We start from the raw sequence: 18,974 nt of genomic DNA on the forward strand, positions 1-18,974 counted from the left end.
AACCGGCCCCGTCCTCGTTGAAGGCAAATATTTGGACCCATTTTGGTTTTTACCTCGAGCCCTATAAAATCAATTTTATTTTTTCCCAAATTCAGTTTAAAATTTTACCATATTCCTTTTTTTTTTTTTTAACAGTTTTTCTATGGAGGAGTCCAGTTTCTCGTTTCGACTAGTCTCGAGTCTCTGGAGGTGTCTGGTCTCTGGTCTGGTCTGGTCTCTAGTGTAGTCTCTACTCTCTGCAGGGGTCCCGTCTCTGGAGGGGTCCGGCCACCAGTGTAGTCTGGTCTGGTCTGGTCTAGGAGCTGGGGGTCACCAGTCCTTAGCCCAGTCCATTACTCATCACAGATTAACCAATTAACTTAGACATGTTCAGGTGCCCACACGGGAATCGAACCACGCCCACTTTGCTCAAGTCACCTCATTCCCAAGAAAATCCCAACAAAAAAACATTTATGTGTAATATTGGCCAGTTCTGCAATTCTGTGTTTATAATGGATTCCGTGATCGCGGATTTTAAAGGTCCCTATTTACCGAATGCCCGGGAAGATGGAGCGTGACATGAACTTCACAGTGCGCAAGGTTTGCAAAATGAGGATTAAATACTTTGGGAACCCATGCTTAACTGAACTATTTTTTTTTTAAATAAAGAGACACTTTTATTTTTGTTACTTAGGCAATATGTGACATTGCTTTTATGCAACGATTCCATTTAAGCATGAATAAATGTTTAAATATTTGTCATTGTGTCTTGCAAAGCAGACTGGAGTAGATCATGAGGACCCTTTGCACACCTATAGATTGAAGCAGAAATCATTACGAATCAAATCAATTTTGAATCGACTCGTAGCCCCAGAAATCGGAATCAGATCGAATCGTGAGAGAGTAAAAGATTCCCACCGCTACTCTCCACCGTTAGATGTGTACCTAAGCTCTTCACTGAAGTTAGATATCATCACTAGAGCAAATCAGGCTCCCTTACTGTTCAACCAAGCTTTCAGAATGTGTGAGTCAGCATATGTGTGTTGCTGCTGTGGTGTGTATTAAAAGAACAGAATCTCTGTTGATTTACTGCCACCAGCGGGTGTTTGTGCATGCATGTGTGTAGTTGTGTACAAATACATTTGTTAGTATTTGATCTTCATTTGAAACTGCTGTCAGATCAGTCTCTTTCTGCGTAGCTAGGAGACAGAGGAGGTGTGCGTGTGTGTGTTTTTGCATATCATATTGTTTTCCAGCTCATTTTCTTACACTTCTCCTTTCCTTCTCATTCTTTTTTTTTTTTCTTCTGCATTGATCCCTAGCGCACAGGCTACTGCAGGCTGTAGCTTTTAATGAATGCCTTACCCTAATGGCTTTATCATTGGCCTTGATGGCCTCAGCTCAGCCACAGCGATGGCTCAGCTGTAAATTGTTTTTTTAACTAAGGCCACATGGAGAATTTCAATAAGGGCTGGAGTCAATAGCGTCGGAGCAGCCCGCCAATCAACAACGGGGTGTTATAAGGAGAACAAGGAGGGGATAAATGCTGTTGACATGGGAGTACATGTGAGAGGTGGGCTGGAGTCATTCCTCCAGTTGTATTGTTGTTGTTGTTGTTGTTATTGTGTAGCCTGGTTGTGTCTGTGTGCTGTTGTTGGATTCATCAGCAGGCTGGAGAACAAAGACCCATCTGAAATGACGTGTTGCCTCGACGCTGACATATGTGAGACGGAGCTGTGACAGAATGTAGTGGTGTCAGATGTAAGGTGCTTTGTTTGTGGCCCATCTGCAAGCAGAATAATCTCACACCCACACACACACGTAGACACACACACACACACACCCTCGTCAAATGAGTGCATGCTCTCTACACTGAGACTGTTTGCCCACTGAGTAGTGAAGGGGGGCCGATCAGTCTAGTCCTTCCTTATCTCCAGTCACCTCTTCATTGTGCTCTTTCCCTCCCCTTCATCCTCTTCTCCTCTCCCCATCACTTTGCCTCCCCTACTGTTTGTAATTCTTCCTAATTTATCTCTGTCTCTTTCATCTCTTCTCCCCCGTCCTCCTTTCTTCTTCTCCTTCCCCCTTCCATCATTTTCTCATTCCCTCTTCCATCTCTTCCTTCACCTTCCCCTGAGTTATGTCCTCCTCTCCACATGCACACCGCTGCCTCTCTCCGTCTTCCTCTCTCTGTCTCTGTCTCCTCCTGCGCAACAGTGTGCAATCCCTATTTCCCCACAAGACAGACAATGAGACAGAGCGACAGAGACGAATAGAAGGAGAGGAAGCTGGGGGAAGCAGAGACGGAGAGAGGCAGATGCATGAAGACGCACAGAAGACCTGACGGAATGACAATCTGGTGGCAAGGAACATACTGAGAGAGATGGAGAGAAATGGAGAGCACGAGTGAGAAGGATAAAGAGGGGGGAGGAAGGGGTGTGCACGAGATGGAGACAGAGATAGAGAGGATGTAAAATAGGCAGCTTCAGTGACAGCTTAGACAAAGGTAGCTTCAGAGTGCATGTGCGCCCTCTTTTTCATTCACAGACACACACTCTCGCTCTCTCTCTCTCTCTCTCTTTCGCTCTCTGTCTCGCTTTTTCCTTCACTTGTAGAGAAACACACTCTCGCACACCCTCAAGCAGAAGCAGCAGAGCTGTTAGGGTGTGAGGCAGCATGAGAGGTGATATCTGTACTTCCACCCATAAATCTGTCTGATGGACTAACTTCATTACAACACCCACATACATGCTGTATGCACACGCACTAGCATACTTTGATTTTAGGCACATACACACTCCCCTTGAAGCTCACACAATCTCTTTGTGAAGAAGTCAACATGGGTCTTGTGATGGGAACATTTTCCTTGCAATCCAAGCAGGTGAACTACCATAAAGGTAAGAATGTTTTTTGTTTGTTTGTTTGTTTTCTTTTTTTCTCCTGTGTTTTAAATGATCAAATTCCTGAGGATGTGTGTTTGTGCCTTTTCTTCAATACAAACACGTGCTTGCGGCTGTCACATAACAGGGCGACCTGCCATGTTGCCTGTTGTGCCTTAATGATGGAGTCATGTATGTTTGCTCTCTGTCATAAATATTGCACTGGAAGTGCATTATGGGAGTGAACGTATACTGAGCACTGATGCAAAGTTTGCAAAATTGTCATTCATTATTGGTTTATGATGCAATCTCCAAGCAATCGGTCCTCTGAACAGTGGATGCAAAGAATATAAATGCGCGTCCTTGTACATGTGTTTGTGTGTGCAGCTGTGCCATTGGGTACTGTATGTCCATAAAAGGTGATGGCATTCACCCGTGTGCTCTCCAAACCAACCTGCTTCCTCTCTGCCCTGCTACTGTTTGACAGGAGGAAGCTGGCACTGGCACTTAACGCTCGCATGCCAATGTTCACGTGACCATGAAAAATGTAAACGCACATAATTCACGGCAAAGATGTGGTTGTGTAAGCGGGAGTGCATTTTGTGTGTGGCGGCTGTGGCAGCGACGTGTACGTGTGCAGTAAATCAGTGTGGTGTAATCTGTCAGCCTTTGGCCACGGTCTGTCCGGCATCTGCTGACCTCAAACCTGATGATTATCACGGGCAGACACGGAGCTGCATCACACACACTCGAGACAGAAAGCAGGAGCCAGATCATGTTTTACTATGCTGTCATATCTAGGAAAGGAGCGGGGGGGGGTAAAAAAAAAAAAAAAAATCTCACAAAAACCTCTAATTGGACATTTAATGCGAGGGAGATCATGAAAAACAGACTGTGGTACATATACTGAGACCACACTGGAGACGATGTAAGTCAAATATGTCCCACAGTCCCAAAGGAAATCCATTTTAGCTCTATATGTTCAGCCTGGCTCTTATTGCCTGGACACACAGTATACTGTAGGATGCGTTGGCTGTAAAAACACTTATAAAGGGGTTTCTGAAATGCAGGTATACTTACTTTAATTTCCAACCTAAGCCAAATTTCACTGCACGGCAGATGCTTCAGATCTGTGCTGAATACAAACTTGAGGCACATGTTCAAGGTGAATGTTTTCTGCCCCCCTCAGATGTGAACAAATACTGAACCAGGCTCATGTCAAAAATGTATTTTTAGCCTATTTCCTGCAGGAAAGACTCCCCTCAAGTTTGAGTAATCTCCAAATAGCAGCCACTTTGAAGTCAGCACTGCTGGAGTGTGAGGAGGAAACGACAGAGTACAAGTGGAGAGAAGATTTTTGGAAAAGTTGAGAGGAGTCGAGGTTGCTCCTCAGGGGGCACTGTGAGTGTCAGTGAGTGAGTGAGTGACTGTGTGTGTCTGTGTGCGCGTGTTTCAACATCTGCTGCAGTGTTAAAAAAGTACACTAATGAAAGCAGGGCAGGATTTATTTTACGCGGAAGGTCGGCGCATCCTCGATCCAAACTCAATATGAGGCAGCAGCCAGCTGAGAGGGCTCAAAGTTAACTTGCTGAGAATCCCAAACTTTTCAGGGGAAGTGTGTCTCTCTAGGATACAGCCTGACTTTCTTTATATCAGATATCAGACATAACTTCAGTCGAACTCTTTCATGATGACAAAATTAGAATATGGAGCTTGCATATTCTCTCTGTTGCTGCAGGGTTCTCTGCTGGTAGTCTGCTTTCCTTCCACAGAGCAAATACACGCAGCTTTAGGCTAACTGGTGACTCTAAATTTCCCATAAGGCCTCGGTGTAAGTGTGACTGGTTGCTTCTCTCCATATGTGAGCCCTGTGATAGGCTGGTGACCTACCAAGGTCTTTCCTGCCCTCTTGGCTCAGGCCCCCTGTGACCCTGACAGATTTGCATTATTGATACCAGAAGGATGACTTTAATATCAAAATATACTATGTTTAAAAAAACAAAACAAAACAAAACAGCAAGAAGGTTATGTGAGGAGGAAGTTACTTTGACCTGTTACACAGGAAATCAGTGTTCGATTTCCATGTAAACGTATCAACATAACCATGATGAGATCATCAAGCATCAATTCTTAAGAAAGGATGAAATTCAACCCCAATCTTTTCTTAAACCTAACCAAGTAGTTTTTGTATCCAAGATTAAATCCATGAGTGTTTTTTTTTTTTGGCTTCAGTACGTCCAGTCATTCATTCATCTTCTACTGCTTTCTGGGTCATGGGGGTTGCTGGAGCCATGCAACATGGCCCAAGGTCCGGGAACCGAACCCACAACCTTCTTGTTGGAGGGCAACAGCCCTAACCACTATGCCGCTGTGCTGCCGCTGTGTGGTTATCATTGTAAATGTGATGTTTGGCACTGTAGGGACACTATTTCAGGAGACATAACTCATGCCAGTGTTGGAACAAATTACCTATATGTTTGCTTGTTATGGCGCTGGAGTCATGAGTATGTTTAAAAAAACTAGGTTTGTCTTTTGTATCAAACTGGCTTTTTTTTTTTTTTTCAGGTTTTCTCAGCAGGGATTTGATGATTTTATGCGAGAGACCACCAGGAGAACCTGTTTGTCTTCAGTAAGGTGTTTAATTCCAGTGACAGCAGCCACACATTGCAAGACAAAAGTGAATCGAGTTGTAAGAGCCAAAACAAAAAAACAAAAAAACAATCATGCCACAACCATTAGCCCTCTCTAACATGGCTGTAATTTATTCTACAGCAGTGCTGATAGTTAGGCAGCTGGCAGAAGCCCTTTCCAAGTCAGGCTCAAGCTTTTAGCCAGACTAGTTTTGGCTCCGAGGTTTGACTTGGAGAGAAATTCAGCTTCAGACACCTGCTTGGACTGGCTGCATACATGACGTCGACAGAGCCGCTAGAAAAACGGACAGAAATGGTATGAATTTGAAAAGCTGAATGGATGTGGTGATGAAACACTGGTGGACTGGGATTGGAGTCAGTCGTCCCCATAGTCAGTCCAGCTGTCCTCTGGGCATGTCTTGACCATTATTGGTTTCCCTTTTAGCTAAAAATTGGTTTCTTCAATATTGCAGGGTGCCGCATACTGCACTGTGCCTCTTATTGTGTTGGCAGAGCCTGTGTGTTGACAAATCTTCGGGAGCTGGTCTCATCCTGAAAACCAAACTAAAGAACAGAGCTTTGATTGAAACACAGAATGGGCGTAACTTTGTCCTCTGCTCAGTCCATCAACTCTCCATTGTATATTTAAATTAAAAATGCTTCTTTCTTTGTTATATTATTATTGAAAATGTTGCTCCCAAAACTTGAAAGCCGTGAGAAAGTGTCACAAATGGCTTTCTTAAATTTATAAGGTGCTGGTCAGAAACATTTGGTTTAGGCTGACAGATATGCAGCGTAGACCTTGTTCCAGGCTTTATGCTGCTGTTTGGTGAATGCAGTCCATTTACTCTCCAATCAAGAGCTTTTTATAGTCAGGGATTGACTGAGATAAAGGCGAGAGAAATGCAACACAAACTACAGGCAATCCGTTGGTTTTCAGTAGGGTTTATTAAATGGAGGCAAACCAAAGCTGTGCTCACGCCTTTCTCCATACAGGACAGTAGAAAGCAGAGATATTTACCCAGTGTCCTTAGCAGCCATAGGTTGGGGTGAAGGCATTCATCTATCGCTTCAAACCTGGGGCTAAACAAAAAGAAATGTATCCACTGACACTGTGCACAAACTGCTCTGCCCATATGAAATATTTCCCCGGAGCTATGTTGTAAACTACAAGACCTGCACCCCTTTGACACGTTCATCTCCCTGTCCGTTCGCTCCATTTGTTTTTCTCTCGCTCTGTCAAGTGAATTTTCACTCTCTCTCTGTGTCGTATTCGCGCTCACCTCATTTCACCTCCTCATTTTGTCTTTTATGTGTTTTTTCCCTTCAAGGTTTTTTTTTTTTTTTTTTTCCTCTTTTCCCTGAGCCTCTCTTCTTGATCTACGGCGATTCGTCTGCATTTCCAGTTTATCTCAGGGTTCTGGCTCTTTTGCTCTCGCTTCAACCCTCACATCTCTTTGTGCTCTGACTTTTGCACAGTATATCCTTGTTCTACCCTAAGATCAGTCCGACAGTTTGACGCCTCACTAATCACGCAGAGTTTTTGTTTGGGGCCAGGAGCCTGAATGTAAATCGCTGTCTGCCTGTGTGTGTGTGTGGCTGAGTGTGGCCCTTCTGGAGAACAAACGCATTTGGCTCAATGTTTTCATTTTCTGCAGAGCTGACAAAGTGAGAGAAGCCGTGGTTCTTTAACAGGCGTTACAGTTTCCACTCCGCTCTCTCATCCCTGCACATCAAAAGAAGTGCCTCAAAAGGGCCAATTAGGACGGCTAAACAGATTTATTAGGCACATGGCAACATGAAAATGGGGTATTTGGCTAATGCCATGCTTGAAGCATGCGTGTGTGACCGACTATGAGCATGTAGTGATGAAAATGTGATATTACAAACTCAAATTTCAGATTTCTTTTCCGCAATACAGTTTGTATTTTCACTGAAACCATGATTTCCATTTTAAAAGATCTGCCTGTCATTTTGGATCCTCTGAATGAAACCCACATTTTATTAACAAAATGTTTATACTGTATAAATAAAAATGCTTTATTTGCATAATATTTGCAGGCAACAGTTTTGCTCACTTCTCCCAAGATAAACAAAAATTTCTACGCTATTTATCTCCGTAGACAGCTCAGCCCTTTGGTTGCCTTCAGGCCTTTGTCATATTGGAGCCAATAAGAGAAATGCAGATGATGAATACAGATAGCTACTTAGCTCGGACTATATCGTTTGGGCCGTATGCACAGTAACATTAGCAGTGACGCACATCCCTTGAACTAAAATCATGCGGCAGCTGAATTAAGATTTGTGTACGGCAAACTGTAAATGTTGCCACTGTATATTTTTACACCTCGTGCACAAGAAAGAAAAATAGCTCTTTTCAGTAGCTACATAAATCAATGCTGGAAAAATAAACAGTGAATTTGAGCGTACAGATGATATGCATAAAGCTTTACTTATCCGATGAATAAAACAAAAAGAGTCACTGAAATAGTTTCAGTGTGCCACAGAAGGATAACTGCAATTCTGTTTTTCCACCTTTTATCTCATCTCATGTTTCCATCTAAATGTGGTCTTTAGAATCCCTGTATATAGACTTGAGGGGGTATAAGGTTAACAAACACAACAAATTAGTCATTTCTTTCTAGATAGTCATTACACTAATTACGCCCACTTTCATATTTGTGTTTTTTTTTTTTTTTTTATTACATAAATATCATCAAAGTCTTAAATGGAGCAGAAGATTGGCAGAAAAAGAAAACTGATTCATTAATGTCACATTTATGCCTTTTTAAATTATAAATGATGTATTTATAATGTCGCAAACAAATCCTCATCCTCCAGTCTGGTTTATGACCTCTGAGAATTAAAGAGCTGTTGCACTGCAGAAGAAGGACAGAGACAAGAGGAACAGCTTCAATTATCTGCTAAATAAAGAGCTCAGGTGATTCTGGAAGGAAAAAATAAGAAACAGGGCTGATTTATCACTGCTTTCACTGACATTCATATGCACACCGGTGTTCACTTTTACAGGCAGTTTTTATTTATTTTTACTCTCAGTCCTTTGCTAAAGGTGAAATGTAATTGTAGCCATATTTTAGTCATCCAGAATTCTTTCATTTCTGCAGAGTTTTAGGAGAGAAGTACGTTCAGTATGTTCAGTCTCTAAAATCTAAAAGGTTTCGTTTAAAGGAATTGCATTTGTTCTCTTGGATCTTGCGAGCATCTAATAACCTGTTAAAATGGAATGGTATTAAGGTTAAGACATGCACACACACACATTTATTTATTTATTTGTTAAGATTTACTTTTGGCTTTATTAGAGAGGACAGCTTGAAGAGTGACAGGGTTGGTGGAGGGAGAGTGGCAAAAGCGCCCACCAGGACCTTGTGGCTTTCTGTTTACTGGCATGCCAGACAGCTGATTTTGAGTTGCTGTTGTTGGAGAACCATCTGACACTTGAACTAACACACTGACTGTCTGTTGGACTGTCAAAAAGTGTCATCTGACTCCATGGCGGCATGGGCGTGTCCTCCTGGTTTTGCTGTGAATAATACATGATGCATCGTTGGGTCTGTCTGAGCATCAGGTCTGTGGCTCACGGACCACAGTTGTGTCATACCCTGGAAAGATGGTGTATCTTCATCCCCCAACTCACAAACACTAAACAACAATGAGCAAGTTTGCAGTCCAACACGCTTTTGTTGTTGCTCCCCACTTCTGCGTTTGCTCTCCGTTTACTTATGGTTGTCATCAGTGATGAGTAATTGATGGGATCCATTTTGATCAATCATTTTGTCTTAGAAATGTTTTCTTACTAACATGGTGTGTTGGAGCTTCTTGTCTATTTCCAAAAAAAGACTTGAAGAACAATTTGTCAAAATGTTCCACTGGACGAGCTCGGACACATTTGAAGGTTGCCGGTGTCGCCGACAAAGTAGCTAATGTGTCAATAGACCACTGAATGAATGAAATGAACTGTTAGTCTCAGCTCTCCTGAAATGTGTAAGATTGCACAGAGTTGTGAATTTGTATTTGTAAGAGGTCGTTTGTTGCATCAGCCTCTGCTGTCTCTGTTCATCTTTGAATCCGGCAGGGGAAAAAAACAAAACGAAACATCCTTTAAACAACCAGCTAAGTCATGAAGAATGTGTTCCTGCTGGTCCTTCTGCTGGCAGCCTATTTGTCCTCAGAGGTCTCTAATGTCCATTTAGTGAGCAGAAAGAACAATGGCCAAGCAGAAATCATGTCGAAGTGGTAGACAGATCTATCCTCTTTACCCAATCTCAGCCGCTGTCTCTATTTAGTCTTTTTCATTGATTCCCTTTTTAATCACTCTCCATCTCCCATTCAAACTTTATCTCTTGCTGCATCTCCCGCTGCTAATTCTGCTGTCTTTCATCATTATTTTTCGCTCTCTGCACTAATCTATGTCCCTGTTCGGCCCCTCTGTCCCTCTTTTCCTCTTTTCCTGCTGTCCTTAGACGATGACAGATCAATAGCGGAGACTCCATTAATTATTCCCCTTTTTCATAATGTGATGAGAACTAACAAGTTCAGCATGTGCCCACTAACAAAGATACAGAGGAAGATAGAGAAATAATTTGGACAGCAGTAGATATTAGCATTGATTTTGCTAATAGGCATTTCTTCCCTGTCCAAAGCTGCACTGCCCCTGATGTGTAATTGTAAAGGCTGTCACACAGCAGACTGACAGATGCAATGTCTTTAACTGTCGGATGGATCTTTACGTTGTCAGCACTGAGGTTGGTCTGAGCTGAGCTGATTTGATAAAGCTTCCACCCAGATTTTTAATGTTAATCAACTTTGGAGTTTCATTTTCTCTTTCATTTGCTCCCCCATCTTCTTACGTCTTTGTCGTTCCATCTTCGTCCTTAGAAATGTTTTGTTTGCATGTCCCATTTACTCTCTCCTCCGCCTTTGCTTTCTTCTGATGGCACTCGCCCACTCTTCTGGCTCTTGTTATACACTTCTTTCGCTTTCTTTCCCTCCCTGCATTGCATTCTAATCTCCCCCTGGATCCTTTCCTGGTTTGTTTCCTCCTCCTCCCCCTCCTTTCACTTTCTCTGTCAAATATGTCTCCATCTTTGTCTTCACTGCTTTTTTCCTCCTCCCGCTTTCCCACCTCTTCCTACTTTCTTTGTTTGCTCCTCTCCTCTGTGTCATATTTTCTCTTTTCCTTAAAAGTGTGACAGGGGTCTCGTAAAACAGTCTGCAGCTATTCTCTCACATGTCTGCTGGGAAACACTAGGCAGCGATATTTTACATACAAGCACAAAAACACTCCATCTCTTGCTTGCTCTGCTCTTCAGACAGACTTTGAAATTATTACCAGAAGGAGTGATATTTCTCAGTGCGTGGAAGTTGGCCTGTCAGGGGCTGGATGGAGATGGAGAGGGATGAGGAAATGTCATCAGGACAAACTGAAAACAGTGTTTGAAACAGAATCAGCACCAGGTTGATTCATGAACACGGAGATTTATAAGGAGAGATAGCGTGATAAGGGAGAATTGGCATCGGGCATATGCCCGGAGACAAATTTGTAGGTAACTGGTAGGAGGAAGACGGATAGGTATGCTTTAAGGCTAAAGATGAAGTAGGGAGCAAGTGAAGAAATCATTTTGATGGGCTGTAAATTCCTATTGGCACTGGCAGGGTAGAGCCAGAAAAGAGGAAGAGCAGTGTCTGTGTGTGTGTGTGTGTAGCAGAGAATGGTTGTTCTCCACGGTGTTGGATGCTATTTGGATACCATGAGAGTCCGCAGAGACCTCTTCATTTGATCAGCCATTCATTCTGCTCACGGTTGGTGCAAGTGCATGTTTGCGCTTCTGTGTGTGGGTGAAAACAACATGACTCCCCACTGCTGTCCATTCTGTCTCTCTCTTTCTCGCACACACACACACACACACACACATCTGAGCATTCATGAGCACATTTTTGCTGAGTCCATATGGCTTCCTAACCTTATTCATAATCATTATTTACCATTGGCTGAAAAAATTAGCTTCACAGAGCCATTAACTAATACCTCACTGATGTAAAATGTGTCTATTTTGCGAACTTAACGGGAAGCTTACAACCCGCTGTTGTCGTCTTTTATTTGCTTAATTATTTAGTGGAAAAAAGGACAATATGAAACGCTTTGAGCATGAAAACAAACTATAACTTTTATTATGGCTGATAATGAAATATTTTTCATGCTGTAAATGAGCTGTGACCTAAGGCTTGGAGCGTTTACATTAAGAAGCTCAGGCCACCAGTCGGGCTGTTTTTGAGAGCAAATCTTCTTATTAGTATTATATGTATTTGAAAAGCTGCTGCTCTCTTCACTCCCGCTGTTATAGTTATTTTAAATCAAAGGATTTTACGTGAAAAAAGGAAGGCAATTTCACGAAATTGAAATTTGTTCCATTTCAACCAGCATCAGCATTAAAATTTGTCGTCCTCTGTAATGCAGCATGTGTCAGCAGCCACTTTATTAGCGCCACCTGTGTCTGCTGTAATTCAATACAGCAGCTCTGTCGTCTACATTCAGAGTTAATCATGGTTTTTGTTGATATTATCAGAGTGGAAATTCCATTATAATTGTTTAACTGATTTCAGGGGGCAGCATGCTGGCATAGTGGTTAGCGATGTTGCCCCACAATAAGAAGGTCGTGGGTTCGGTTGGTTTGGTCCCGTGGATGCATGTTTGATTTAATTGATGACTCTAAAGTGTCTACGTCTGAGTGTGAGTGGTTCTTGGTCTCTGGCTGTCTCTGTGTGTTGGCCCTGTGACATGTCCAGGGTGTAACCCATCCTCGCGACCTGGAAACAGAAAAGCGGTAGAAGATGAATGAATGAATTAATCTAGGAAATCTAGCATTTCATAAAATCCTCTATGAGAGTTAAGAAACAGATTTTAGGCAACAGTAGACAGTGTGTCAGACTACAGATGCATCTTGTGTAGATGTGTGAGTAAGAGCTCTACATTTCAGGAGGTGTAATTCTGCTAAATGAGCATTTTCACTTTTCATACTTTAGATTCTGCTGGGGATACTTCAGTCGAGTCAACTGTTGAATGTAGGAAAGAATTTGAGGATGTCCTTCATGTTGTTCTGTAGCTTGTCATCTGTAGATGTCTCCCAATTTGTCTCTTGCGCCTTAATTTGTAGTTCTCCATACCTTGTTTGTATTGATTGGGCTGTAATTAAAATACGATTTCATTGGGCGTGTGTGCCTTCAGTTCTTTTAAGCAAACACGCACACTCCTGCAGTACGATCAGACACTTGTCTTAACCCCAAATCTCATTCTTCTCATTGCTCCGTTCCTCATACTTTTAATCACTCTCCATTTCTGCATCCTTGACTATCACTCCATTGTCTGTCCTGCCTTCCTGCTCTGGGAGCAATTCAGCCGCCACAGACGCTCTGTCCTTTACCGTACCCGTATGTGTGTATGTGGGGGTTATGGGTGTATGAGCAGGAATGATGGATGGGATGATTGGAGGTTTTTCTGGATTGAAGTGGCCTTTTCAAAAGCAAACCATTTGGTGGGGAGGCCAAAAAAAAAAAAAAAAACAGAAGCGATCCTCTTCCCAACCTGTGTTATGTGCATATGTTTTCCTTTCACTACATGATTCATATTTACCTTTCTTGTCAATATTTGCATCTATTTACATATTTTTCCTCCATCAGTGGAAAACAGTTGTGTTTAGGTGTGAAAACGTAACGGGCCATGTTGGTTGTATTTTTCTTTCCTTGAGAGAGATTCATGGAGTATTATCATTCCAAATCAATGGGCAGAACCATATTAATTTATAATTCAGTGAATCAACATCCTGCGATTTCTTCCTGAATCACTGATGCTCCACTCAGGCTCTCGGCTTGTGGTGAAAGTGGGAGGAAGGGAGAGAGGGAGTGAGGGATGGTTGGAGGCTACAACCCCTAATCAAAAACAAGGAGATAGGAGGGAGAGAGTGCAAGAGTGTGGGAAGAAAAAGGGGGGAGAGAAGGAGAGAGAGAGAGGGAGAGAGAGAGAGAGAGGAGGAGCACTGTGAGATGGAGTGGGAAAGCATGAAAGGGAGGATGATAGGAAGAGGGTTTCTGCCAAGAGCAGCCACTGAGGGAGGAGGATGAAGAGAGGAAAGAGGACGAGGGAGTGTGAGTGTGTGCGCGCGCGCGTCGTAGCTGATAAAACACGTGACGACGAGATAGAGAGTTCAGCATACAGACGCGCTTGTTACCACGACGACGACAGCAAACATGGGGGCCGTGGTGGGTACGCTGACCATGCAGACCAAGCAGAGGAGGCCATCCAGGGGTGAGGGAATACACACACACTCACACACGCACGCACGCACAAACGGATGATTATGCAAGCCCTCACGTATGCAAACATGCACACACCCACACGCACACTGTGTTCATATGCTCGGTGGAACTTTTAACAGTGACTCTTCTACACACAAACTCACTCCAGTATAAATATACAGCTCACAAATGTAAACTGCAGAGCAAAGATGAAAATTTGCGGGTATATCGGTCCAAACGCAGCAAGATAAAGGGAGTGTATGGTTTGTAGTGTGTGAAAGCTGGAGAGACAGGAAAAGGGACAGCAAAGACGGAGAGAGAGACCAACAGGTGTTCCCAGGGTCAAAAGACAACCTCAAAAGAAAGTTTTAGTTTGACTGTGTGTGAGTGCGTGTGTGTGCACCCATACAACCGCTGTTGAGCTTATCTTTCTTGACAGAGCCAGCCGAGGGAGGAAAGGAAGAGAGGGCTTCCTTCATTGAGTCTGCTTGTGTGCGTGTGTGTGTCTGCACCTCAGTGTCTGTGTGTCGCTCTGTAGGTCTTGGCAGTTTGTGCAGACGCGAGGCTCAACACTGGTAAACACACACACGTCGGAGGTATTTGTCACTCTGCTCACACACTGCTCTTCCGTCTTGCTGTTACCTTGGAAGCATGGTAGCCATGGCAACAAAAGATGTCAGTTTTTGGGGTGGGCAGGGTTGGAGGGGAAGGGAAGGGGTGTATGTGAGGGAGGCAGAGGGAGAGGGGCCGAATGAGACTGGGGATATTCCCAATTAAGTCAAGGCAGTGTGAGCAATTGTTATGGTAAAGAAGCGAGAATGGAGGGTTGTTCTTTTCTGTTTTTGTTTTGGACCTGCTTGGACCTGTTGACTGTGAGAAATGTTTTAGTCCCTTGTTGTTCATTCAGGGAAACCAAGGGTATATAAATCTAACAAATCTAAACTGGCTGCTCCAGTGAATGACTGCACAGAGCATGAGATTGGTGCCAGAGTGAAAATTTCCTCTATTAATAGTGTGCAGTCATTTAAACTTATTTGTTGAGGCAGGCTGTTATTGGTTTTTCAGAATAAATTAGACCATACAGGACATTTTCCAAGTGAGTGAGCTCATTTCATGTTTTGAACAAGCTTTTTTTTTTTTTTTTTTTTTTTTACCCCCCCCGACAAGGACAAACAAACACCTTTTCCCCCCGGGTGTCAGCAAAGCAAGGTGTAAATTTGTTGCTATTTTGAATAACGGAGGTGATTTTAGACATGCTCATGTTGTGCAAAGGTATGAAATCGTTCCCTTTCAGAAAACGAAAACAAGCCAGAAACACATACTCTGAAAAATAAAGGTGAAAGAATAGGATGTGGAGGCTGCTTTTTAATTCTGGTGTTGTGTTATTTTCCCTCTCCGACATGTTCACTACATGCAGGATTAGTGGAGCAGGGCCTGTATGTGTGCAGCATCCTATTCTGTGGTCTTACAGATAACTTGTTATCCGGGATCACGACACTGGCAGTAATGCTGAGAGAGACAGTGCACTGCTCTAATAATGCAAGATTAGATTCCTGCATGATTGATCCTCTAAGCACTAGCTTATCACTGTGGTCTGAAAGGGGGAAAAAAAAAAGGCCATGCTGTCTGTACATCTTGGCGAATATTTGTACGCTTGCTTGTCTGGACTGTCTGTTTCCATCAGTGCTGCTTGTTGTTCTTTCCACTTGCTTTATTTTCTGTCAGGAGTTCTTGTTCTGTGTGACAGACTGTCTATGGTGGGAGTTCTCTCCTACCTGTTGTCTTGTCTGCCTAGTTCTTTGTGACGGAGTAGCAGTTGTTTTCTTTCTTTTCTGTTTTGGCAGCCTCTGACAGCTCATATCTCTAGAAAAAATATTCACCTGGCGCCCCCTCCTCCCCCACCCTTGTGCATTTTTCATTTCTTTTTTCAGTCCTTATACCTCCACCTGTCCTTCTTACTCCCTGCAGCGATGTTGTCTCAATCTTCTTTCTCTCCTTCTCGTTTCTGCCACTCTTCTGCTTCTCCTTTTATCGTATTTTCCTTCGGCGTTCTGCCGCCGCCCCCACCCACCCCTCAACCTTTTCACTTCCACACCTTCTTCTCCTCCACCAGTCCCTCTGCACACTTCTTTCATTTTTATTTGACTTTGTTCTAATTTCTCCCGATCACACGCACATGCCACAACCACAATCTGCTCCAGGCATCCTCATCTCTCTTTCTCTCTCCTGTGCCGTTTACTGTATGCCTCTATTTTTCTTTCATTTGCTCTCTTTCCCCATCACCCATGCTCCCATTAGCTGGTGTGAGTGCTTATTAAGTCATCTCATCATTCTCCTCTCTTGGCATTTAGGAGAGTGTGAATGCCTTTGTGTTTGCGTGTGAATTCAGATTCAAGTCTGGACATGTTTTGTCTTGCTGCTCTGTCTGTGGCCTGCCCAGTCTGTATTTGACTCACACTTTCTAATCGAAACAAACGTTGGCACACTAATGTGTAAGCCTCCTGAATGCAACACAGCACCCTGCAATTCTGCAAGCACCATCCATCACTTCAGTCCTACTTCACAGACTACAGATTAGTAAGCAAACAGATGTGTGTGTGGATGTGAGGATGCAGGGCCGACATTGTACACGATTATATGAAACATGCTACAGAACCTTGCATTCGTGTTTGTCTTCTATGAGGGCTTGTGACTGGCTCTTTACATGTGTGTTTTCACCCAGAATAAGTCACTGGGCGTTCAGTGAACCGACCAGAGGGCACTCAGGGATTGGTCTGACGTCCTATGACTTAGATGCTGACTGTGAGAAGCAACGCATGTCAGAACAACATTTTAACATCGCCCAGTGAAACGTGTGGCGATGTGTAAAACAGACTGCTGCAGCTGAAATCTATTTTTAAGATGCTTCCTCCATACCTTCCAGAAGCCCAACGCCTGTGGATATGCTACTTTCTTAGAGAGCGCTCGTCGCCATTAAAGCGGACGGCGAGAGCGAGCCCTCTCCATTGCTGCCAGGACAACAGATTATCCTAATTCAGATTATGCAAATGACACACTGTGGCAAGGATTACAGGACACAGTGTGAGAAGGGAAGAGAGAGCAAGACAGAGATATAGTGGCAGAGAGAGAGAGAGAGAAATAAGAAGTGGAGGAGGGAGGAGCACTCAGTGGGTGACAGAGGAAAAGGGGGAGATGGCTGAGAAACTGAGCAGCTAACATTAAATACATGAGCCAGCAGTAGTTAAGGAGAGAGCTAAGAGTTAAATCCTGTTTCAGGGCTGGAGGAAGTGTGTGTGCTTCGTTATACAGGTTTGGGAGAGTGAAAGACTTTTGGTCACTGTCAGACTCTACAGCACATAATAGCTTGTGTAATAGATGGAAGTGAAGTGCTTGAGGTTGCCTTTTAAGAATTTTATTTTATTTTATTTTTTAAGGTTTTACCCTCACTGCTACAAATGCAGAATCAGCTCTGGGTCTTGAATCACGCTGTTTTTCAACTCTCTCTTAGCTGTTGGCAATAAAAAGTCTGGATAGTGAAGTTTTACACACGAGATATAAATAACACTTCCCTCCATTCCAGCCTTAACTTCCAAGTATTCTTATGGTATTAAGCCCTCTCACATCCCCCTGTTGCAGACAGATGAAAATATTCACATTATTATCATTATTTGGTATTATATCAGCTAATAAAACAAAATGAACTAATGATGTGTTTGACCATTTTTCTTGCTAAAGGAACGGCCAAGATATCTGTCAATTTTTTATTTAAAAGTCGGACCCTGGAGTCTGTGAAATGTGTCACTCAAACAAGACTAAATTCGGGGGACTACTCTACTCTACTGCAGTAAAGTACACACACATTAGCAGTGGTGAGTATTTTCAGCTGGCAGGTTGATGGGGACAATGTATGTGTGATGAGGAACAGCAGGCCCAGGTAATGATGGCCTCTCTCATCCAGGGCAATATTGCGGACCATTCAAGTGCTAGCTGTTGATGCATATTTGGACAGAATGGGCTACATCAGGTTGCTCCTATTTGAAACTTCAAATAGTTGCTGATATCAAATCTTCGCTGATACAACACAACTAAAATACATGAATGGAAAAACATGATTTTGTTGGTTCCTTAACAACCCGCGAAACTTGTATAGCATCTGATTCAAGGTGTCCAAGCATCATGGCATCATGGCCACAGTAAGAGACGGCTTAAAGTTGATCATGTGAACAAACATACTAATCGAGTCGTAAGTGATATTTGCACTGCTGTGCATTTTTAAATATCTCATAAATGAAAACTAAATTCTCCTCTTGCCACTAAATAGAATTTTACACAGACCTGCAGCTCTACCTCCAGAGCAGTAAATAAAGCAAACCTGCAATTGACAACTCTGTTGGAAACCTCTTGATACAGCAGAGCCCCCTGCAGTCTGCAAATCAGCGACTGCACTTCAGCTCGCTGGGCAATCACAGCTTCTTCTTGCGTTCACATTACAACTATAAATGAGTGTCAGCTGGTCACAGTACATGAATACTACAGAACATGTCATCTTCAACTTTTTTAGTACGATTTTTGTAAGCGTTAGTATATGACTAAACGTACGGTGCTAATCTGACGTAATACATGAAATGAAGCATTCAACACATCTTTATTAAAGGCTTTGACACACGCTGGTTGTCTCTGTGCTACTCTTTACTGCCCCCTGCTGGTGTATTTTGATCATAGTTGAATCGGAAGAAGAAATACTTTAATTCTCTGTCCTCCTGTCGATCAGTAAAGATTAATGGTGATAGTGAATATAAGATGGATTCTGTCCTCTCACAGTTGTATTATTAAATATTGTTTCAGTGAAAGTCTTTGCGCTGCAATGTGAGTCCTAACTGAGGACCTAGGCCTGTGTAGACAGAAATGTCACTTTGTGGTATATAAATGTTGCGGGATGACTGTGTATTAATGGGGACAATTAATCAAGTGCTGATCTTCTCATGAACACACATTTGCACATGCGCGCGCACACAAAAACACACACACAGACAAGACAGACACACATGGTTACGCAGCAGAAGGAGAGCTTATCATTGTTACAGTGCGCTCAGGTCGGCCCCAAAAGTTGAAGCCCTGTTCCCAAAGAGTGAAGGACACCATGACTGTAACACAGAGGGAGGAGTGGAGAGGGAAG

At 43.1% G+C, this 18,974-nt stretch overlaps 1 protein-coding gene across 2 annotated transcripts in view; it reads left to right on the forward strand.

Moving 5' to 3' along the window:
* Nucleotides 1–18,974, forward strand: part of kcnip1a (Kv channel interacting protein 1 a) — a 34,654-nt gene that overhangs the window by 9,908 nt on the left and 5,772 nt on the right. The window contains exon 1 of one of the 2 annotated variants that reach the window (XM_029512175.1): nucleotides 13,692–13,808. The exons of the other annotated variant lie outside the window; for it this stretch is intronic. Within the exon in view, the coding sequence (XP_029368035.1) occupies nucleotides 13,751–13,808 (58 nt within the window). The 5' untranslated portion in view covers nucleotides 13,692–13,750. Of the gene's footprint in view, nucleotides 1–13,691; nucleotides 13,809–18,974 lie in introns of those variants that run through there. 2 annotated transcript variants of the gene reach the window in all.

Source organism: Echeneis naucrates, chromosome 10 (assembly GCF_900963305.1).
Source record: "Echeneis naucrates chromosome 10, fEcheNa1.1, whole genome shotgun sequence".
NCBI lineage: Eukaryota > Metazoa > Chordata > Actinopteri > Carangiformes > Echeneidae > Echeneis > Echeneis naucrates.